The following is an 8,490-nucleotide window of genomic DNA, read 5'->3' as shown; positions in this document are numbered from 1 at the left end:
TTTCGTTAAAATAATAAACAAATAATCAAGTTTTGGAACACAAGATAAACATAATACATTCACTGCAATGGCCCATATATAGAAAAAAGTGTTTTTAAAATATATATATGACCCATATATATATTTTAAAAACACTGAATTTTCAAGATTTGAAAACATTGTGACTAGATGTGAGTATAATACATTAACTTATTCTGTTAAGTCTTTTAATAAGGTGGTTTTTAAGAAGAAAACGTTTTTTTAGGGTTTTCTGGACTGTCTCAAACAGTTGTATAAATATCTTGGTGAAATATTTGTTAAAAAATATACATAGATGTATATAAAGTTCCCCCAATTTAACCTATATAATGTGTGTTGCCAGTTTTCATTAAACTGTACATTTATGTAATACTGATACCCTGCATCTTTCAGGGTGGCCACCCACCAGAGAAATTGCCAAGACTAAAATTAATATAATTTTAGCAATCATTTGAAAAATAACCCATATATAAATATATAATTATCATGACAAATTTATACCTTAATGCTGAAGAAATTTTTTTAATTAAAATTATTTCTTAACGTTAAAATTGCTCATTGTTCCAAATCTGAAATTTTCATGATTCCACAAATTTTCATTATTAATTTTATTACAGACTCTAGATAGGTCTAAATTGAAGAACATTTATTTACCTTATGTTCTAAGATATAAGGAAACTGAAATTATTTTAATAATTTCAGTTTCCTTGTTATTTTAATAAATGACTCATTTATTAAAATAACACCAATGACAAAAAATAATAAAAAAGCAACTGGATTAAGTTTTAAAAGATACAATTTGATACATAAAATGTCAAATAATAAATCGAAATACTTTATTGTGTGTAAATAAAACGACATATTCCCTGAAATGAATATGACAAACAATATTGCTAATTGCTGGTTTTCCAAAAAATTAGATATAAGAGTAAATTTCCCTCAGAATTCTAGGTTTTCTCTGTTTCAAGAGTGAGTAGCCACCCTGCAATTAACAAAGTAAACTCAAAACAAATTTTTTCTTCTTTTAACTAAAGAAACTTTACCAAACATAATTTGTTGTAGGGTTGTCTAACAATGTCTTTCTTGGTAACAATGTCTTTCTTTCAAGCAATGTCTTTCTTGGTAACAATGTCTTTCTTTGCATACCATAAGTATATTCACTGCCCCCACCTCTGTTATCTTCTGAAGGATAGTCTAACAATGCATTTCTTGGATATGGGTGAGCTTTCAAATCTGTATTATCCCTGACTTGGTTCACACATGGGGATTTTAACAAAACTTTTCTTTCCTTTTCAAAGGAATGTACTCTTAACGCCTCATTCTTAACAACTGGATTTGTTGTAGGACTTCCTAATAATGCAGGTCTCTGAAAATCAGAAGAATGGTATACTTTATTTTTCAATACTTGATTTACAGCTGGGGTGGTTAACAATGCTCTCCCTTGTTTTCCAAAAGAATGCATTCCTAATTCTTTTTCCCCATTCACATAAAATTCTGGAACTTGTAACAATGCATCCCTTTGATAATCAGAAGGATATGCTTCCAGATCCTCATTATTAGTTACATAACTTGTATTGGGGTTTTTCAATAAGGGCTTCTTTTGCTTATCAGAAGATGTAGCTTCGAAAATCTCAACATCTGCAACATAACTTGTATTAGGGTTTTTCAATAAGGGCTTCCTTTGCTTATCAGAAAATGTAGCTTCGAAAACCTCAACATCTGCAACATAACTTGAATTATGGTTTTTCAATAATGGTTTTCTCTGTTTATCAAAAGATTTGGCATCTAAAACTCCTTCTGTAATATAACTAGCAATAGGGTTTTTCAACAATGTTTTTCTTTCCTTAGTAAAAGAATTAGTTCTCAAATCTTCATCATTTGCAAGATAACTAGTACCAGGTTTTCTTAATAATGTCATTCTTTGCTTATCAAAAGAATTCACATCTAAATCCTCATTACCAACAGCATACCTTGTACCAGGGTCTTTCAATAATGTCTTTCTCGGCTTCTCAAAATGACTTATTTCCAAATCTTCATAACCTGCACCAGGATTTTTTAATAATGTCTTTCTTTGTTTATCAAAAGGGTAAGTTTCCAAATCCTCATTATCTACAACCCGATTTTCACCAGGTTTCCTTAATAGCGTTTTTCCTTGTTTTCCAAAAAAGTGGGCTTCCAAATTCTCATCTTCTTTAACACAACTTGTACTAGGACTTTCTAATAAGGTTTTTCTTTGCTTATCGAAATGGGATACTTCACCAAGTGGAGAGCTTGGCAGAGCTTTTAATGCTTCCACTTGATAATCAACAGGATATACTCCTTGTTCATTATTTGTAGGAAATTTTGAAAATGTGCTTTGTTGATAATCGAAGGAATGTTCTTTTAATTTCTTATTTTCCATATTCTGATTTATGATAGGGGACATATTTCTTGGGTAAATAAAAGGATGAGTTTCATACTCATAACATTCGGAGGGAGTTTCTAACAACACATCTCTTGGATAATTGAATGTATGTATTTCTACCATCTCAGTTTCAATTACTTTATCAGTTGCAGGAGTTTCTAATAATGCATTTCTTTGATAATCAAAAGGGTGTACTCCGATGTAATTATTATCCATAGTTTGATCTTCCATAGGAGTTTCTAATAGAGTACTTTTCAGACCACTAAAATAACGTGCATTAAATTTTTCATTTTTGATAATGGTAGGAGTTTCTAACAAAGCAGTTTTTTGATAGTCAAACGGGTGAACACCCAATACCTTACCATTAGGGTCTTCAATAAGACCAGGTGTTTGTAATAATGGCCTTCTTTCTGTATCAGAAGGATGTAATTTTATTTCTTTATTTTTAACAGTTTGATTTTCAGCAGGAATTTTTAACAATGTCCTCCTCTGTTTATCAACATTGCCTCTGCTTAGTTTCACATTTTTTCTAGTGCTATTTACAAAAGGACTGGTCAAGGAACATCTTTGATAATCAGAAGAACTAGTCATACTTTTATTTTCTGCAGGGGATTCTAATAATGCTACATATTTCTTACGCCTTGATCGATTCTTCCTCTTTTTTCTAACATCTTTATCTTTCTTAGGAGTTTCTAATAATGCCTTACTACCTATAATTTCTGAAGGGGTTTGCAACAAAGCCTTTCTCTTCATACTAAAAGGATGCAATCCTAATTTTTTAGTTTCTACGATAGGATTTGCTTCAGGAGTTTTTAATAATGCCCTTTTTCTCTTTTTGAAAGAATGCAATTCCTCATTTTTCTCAAATGTATTAGCTACATTAGATTTCATATTTGTATGCCTACTGTAATCAAAAGAGTGTGTTTCTAAATTTTTATTTTTCCTAACTTCATGACCTGCAGAAGCATCTAAAAATACTGTCTCTTTCTTAATGAAAGCTTGTCTTCTAAATTTTCTTGTTTTACTGACACTATTTACTGAAGAGATATCTAATGATGTTTTCCATTTCTTACAAAAAACATTTTGCTTTTGCTGAACATGTGTTTTTGTAGAATTTTTTTTCTGAAAATTGTATTTTCCCCAACTATGATTTTTTCCCTGTGTGAAATTCTTCTCACCAGTAAGATTTCTTTCAAAACTTTTTTCCTGAGAAAAATTATTTTTACTAACCTCATTTAAAGGGGTTTCTAATACTTTCTTTCTTACCTCATCATAAGGATGTTGTTCTTGTTTAACATGAGCTCCTGCAGAATTTTCTGCGTGAATACTTTTTTCATGGGCGTAATTCTTTTCAGAAATAAAATTTCTTTCAGTACTTTTTTCCTGAAAATGATCATTTTTCTGACTTTGATTTTTGGCAAGACCTTTCTCCCTAATACAACTTTCTTCTTGAATATCATTTTTCTTCTGAGTATGATTTTTTCCAAACTTTTCAACCTGAGTATAACTATTTTTTTGAATTTTACTTTTTACTAAATTTTTTTTTGGAGTATGACTTTTCTCATGAGAAATCAGTAAATGCCTAAAATGCCTGGGAAAACGAAGATTGCAAAACTTGCATTTTAAACTACATTTTAAAAGCTTTTGAGTCGAAGACTCTTTAGTAGACTTTTTAATGTTTGTTTTTTTATGAGGAGAACCAGTAAAAGAAGTTATCGAAGTGTCATAGACTTTGGCTTTTTTAGAATCCATTTTGATAATTGAGGTACAAAACTGTTAACTTAAAAGTTATTTTAAAATATTTGGTATTTTGGCAATTTCTTTAACAAATTTGAAATTGATGTGACTTTACAGAAAAGTTAATAACTGGAATGCTTGTACAAAGTCAGATTTTGCTTATATCCTGTTGTTTCATTTTTATCTGATAATGACTGGTATAACTAAGACTAGTAGACTTGTCATATTTTTTTTATTGTAATTATCTGAAAGTAAGAAAAAAAACTTTGTGAAATAAAAGTAAATATACCAATACTGATTAATAAATACAATAGATTCTTAAAAAAGATTTTTTATTCTAACTATAGTCATATGTTCAAGCACCACTTAGACACAATTGTGTTCAAGCACAATTGATTTATGCTGACTATATATTAAGGGTTTTTGTAAATTGATCATTTAGATTAAACTTTTTATGTGGTTTAAGATATACAACAACTTAAGATGAGATAGATGCAAATCAATATTATATATCTACATAGATATATAAAGTAACAGTTTAGAAAAAATATTGAAATTTCTGTTTTTGTAATGAAATGCACAAACTTAAAAGATTTTGAACAAAATTACCCAAAGATAATATCGGTAATAATAAAATTAATTTTTAGAAACTTCTTTTATTATTATTATTGAATTGTAATAGAGATAAAAAAAAAAATCAAAATTTTATATAATATTGTACAGAAAAATCAGCAGAGTTAAATAAGAAAGGTCATACATTTTTACTCTTCAAATAAAAATAAATATTGTTATACACTTAAGAGACAGATAAAAACTTAATTTATTTTAAATGTTTTTCATTTTGTTTTAAATAAAATAAAATAGAGCATAAAATTAACTTATATAGAAGACTAATTTCCTTTTTTTTTCTCAAACTTTTTTCTGTAAGCATTCATTAGTTTCAAAAAGTGATGTTTATATTTGAATGTTTTTTTTATTAGCTTTAAAAGGTTATGAGTACACTATCATTATGAATTTCTTTCTTCCTCAGTTATTTATTTTTGAATCAACCACAGTTTTGTGAAAAACATTGCAATTATTCAAAGATGATAGGTAATATATTGTATAGATGACACTATTATATTGTATAGTCTTTTTTTATGCATGTCTTTTTTTAATATTATTTTCCTTTCTATTTCAGGGAATTGTAAAAAAATTGCTCAACTCTAATTAACACATATCTTAGTTTAACAATTGAAACATGAACTCTACATATGTGCAAGTATTTTTATAAACTAAATGAATAAAGTACAGGTAAGAAGAATTTTTTGTGGGGAAAGGGAATGTGAAAAAACAAATTGTAAAACTAATATTTCTTGACCACTTCTGATAATGATTGCTTGAATTGTGACGAATTTTTAATGTATAATTTATTATTGCATAATGCATAGTAACTAACACCTATCGTTTCTCAAAAGCTCAATGGAACTCAGACATCTAATAGTGAAGAATTGCCACAATCTTAGTTATAGGTATATTTCAAGAGATATTTCATATTACGAATTAAATTTGGAATGATTTATTAGTAATCCATCCCTAAGATTTCTAGGTTCAGGAAGCATTATAAAACTTTGACACTTTTCTAAAAATTGTGAAATTTGGTGTTTCTTTTTGCTTTTTTTAAGTGCTTTTTAATAGAATTTTTTTCTTTTTCAACAATTTAAAAAATGTAGGTGATCATTTTATTATTTTAAGGTTTTTAAAATGAATTTTAGGCTGCAAAATATAAAAAATTATGAAGTAAACAAAAATGTTATTAAGTATTTCGGCAGTCTGATAGCAGCTTTCACAAAGTTAAAAAGGCCACAAAATTTTATTCCTAAAAAATTTACAGCTAATCAGTTTACAAATACAACTACAATGAACGGTGGAATAACTCTAGTCAGACAAGTGAAAACTGAGGATGTTATATATCATGAGTGCACAAAAATACCATAAATATTTACTCATAACTCAACTGATTTTGACAAAAAATTTTATACTTTCTAAGAATTAGAAAATGAATGTAATAATTTATAATAACTCAACTATTACTTGATTAAAAGCTTCATTTGCTTCAAAAATATACAAAGTGGAGATAACAGTCGACACTTTCACATGCTAAAAAATGGATGCCTATTTTTGAACGCTTGAATTATGTGGACTGTTATTTATAATTGATTTATTTCAAAAATATAAAAATGGAGATAATAGCCAACGCGTTTCACATGCTCAAAAATGGACGCCTATTTTTGAACAATTGAATATCTTGACTGTTATTTATAATTTGTATATTTTTGAAACAAATGAAGTTTTTATTCAAGTAATATCTTACCACTTCAGTTTCCTGGGATTATTTACTTAGTTTTTTAGGTTATTGCATTCATAAAAGTATACTATTTAAAATAATTCACAATGGTTGAAAAAAACATTCATAGCTGATATCTATTTCTGAACATCCATTTTTGTAAAATAACACCCACATCTAGTTAATTGTAAAATCTATGAGTTTTAATTCACAAAACAAAACTCTAAAAACAACTAAGAGTTTGCGAAAAAAGAAAGAAAAAAAAACGGATAAAATTTTCAAACTGGGGTGGTATGAATGAATTCAGAATAATTATATAAAGAGTGTGAAAAGATTCATTATAAAGATTGTGAATGCATCTTTTCAACTCACTAAATGAGTGTTTTAAGCAGATTTCTGCATGAGGGTCCCACACTGTTGATAAACAATGTGAAGTAGGTAATCAACATTCCACAAACTTTTAAACTATAGATCATGAACACCTAACAATACCTTTTCGTTCATTCAAAGGTAACTTCTGGATGATTTAATTTGGTCACATTAAAAAAAAAAGAAATAAATGCTTAAACATTTTCCTCAAAACTTTCGCTAGATCAAAATTATTCTTTGTCAAAAGAAGCATTTTATTCTAAAATTGGAAAAAATTTTCAACTCCTACTTTTGAAATGATTCTAAGGAACCATAAAAAGGAAAACGTTGATTGTTATATTGTAATGAATAGTTCAGTGCAGACTAAAAAGAGTGTTAAATTGATATTGTGCCTATGGAATAGATAACAGCGCTTAATGTGTCAGTCCCGACAATGTGCTAGTGCAAACTGCAAAGAGTGTGAAATTAATATTGCGCCTAGGGAATAGATAATGGAGCTTTACCTGTCAGTCACAACAATAAAACGATAACAATTGTAACTGATTGGGGGATATTTCTGTATTGTGATCTGTCTCGCCAACTACAATCGCCCAAATGCAAAATAGATTTCAAACTTGCAAAAGCATGTAGGTAGATGTTTGTCCGGGGGTGGCTACAAGTTATACCTTTCGAGTTGATCCCTTTCTGTGATTTTTTTTTAAGTTTCTTGCGGGCCACTTGACCAAGACTTGGCGATTATTCTGCCACAGATTGCGATACAGAGATCTTCCCATTGATTGAGTATAGACGGTATTTCAGAGTCATGAAGCAACTCAAGCCATTTTTTTTTTTTTTAAATTGCACAAACTTTTGGATAAAAAGTACTAATTCGTCAGTGCTAGTGGTATGATTAACTAAAATAGACACTTTAAACTATTGTATTACGTGTATTATAAAGTCCTTAAAGGTGACAAACCCCTCATATTTATCTATGGAAAAATAATGTGAGCCATTTTAATTTTTAATAAATAAGCAAGAAAATAAAGTTAGAATTCCTTTATTTATTAGTAGAAAATATAGTTAGTTGAGGGACTTTAATAAGTTTCGATTAAAGTGTAGAATCGGGAGACTATTAATATTTGGTTATATGAAAATATGACTATGTATAATTTTACGATAATAAACCAAGAATCAGGTGACGGTAAATAGAAATTATGGTAACCCGATGCTGACGTCATTAAAAGCAGAGACAGCAAGAAAAAAAAATATAATGGTATGGTAACGGGACATTTAAACCAAAGTTTCAACTTTTAGAGTAAATATTCTTAGGTTTTTTGAGTTTTATAAGAAATTCAGATGCATTAAACAAGAACATATCTTACCGGAAAACAATTCTTTTTTCATTCCAGGAACAGAATATTCTTTGGAGTTAATGATGGAACCAACAAGATCCATGACTAAGTTTCTTTGAAATATAACAATCAATGACTACTATAAATCTATTTTATGAACATAACTTCTTTTTCATAAGCATAGCCACAAGCACATTAATTCTGTATTTGTTTTGAGAATTATTGAATTGCTTTAGACTGCTTATTTCTGTCCAATTCGATATGCTTCTTTAATTTTTACGACTGATGCGAACTCGCAAAAGCAG

At 28.6% G+C, this 8,490-nt stretch overlaps 1 protein-coding gene across 1 annotated transcript; it reads right to left on the bottom strand.

Moving 5' to 3' along the window:
• Positions 1-832: 832 nt before the first annotated feature.
• LOC107438691 (uncharacterized) lies at positions 833-8,421 on the bottom strand. Its single transcript, XM_016051054.4, has 2 exons — positions 8,216-8,421; positions 833-4,404 (listed from the first exon to the last, which is right to left on the bottom strand). The coding sequence occupies exon 2, from the start codon at positions 4,172-4,174 to the stop codon at positions 1,058-1,060; it is 3,117 nt and encodes a 1,038-aa protein (XP_015906540.3). The 5' UTR covers positions 4,175-4,404; positions 8,216-8,421; the 3' UTR covers positions 833-1,057.
• Positions 8,422-8,490: the final 69 nt, after the last annotated feature.

Source organism: Parasteatoda tepidariorum, chromosome 10 (genome assembly GCF_982258835.1).
Source record: "Parasteatoda tepidariorum strain Cologne lab strain chromosome 10, Ptep-v5.0, whole genome shotgun sequence".
Classification (NCBI taxonomy): domain Eukaryota; kingdom Metazoa; phylum Arthropoda; class Arachnida; order Araneae; family Theridiidae; genus Parasteatoda; species Parasteatoda tepidariorum.
This window is presented reverse-complemented; position numbering and strand designations above follow the sequence as displayed.

Coding starts and splice junctions, on each gene's coding strand:
- LOC107438691 (XM_016051054.4), bottom strand. CDS start 4,174: ATGGATTCTAAAAAAGCCAAAGTCTATGACACTTCGATAACTTCTTTT.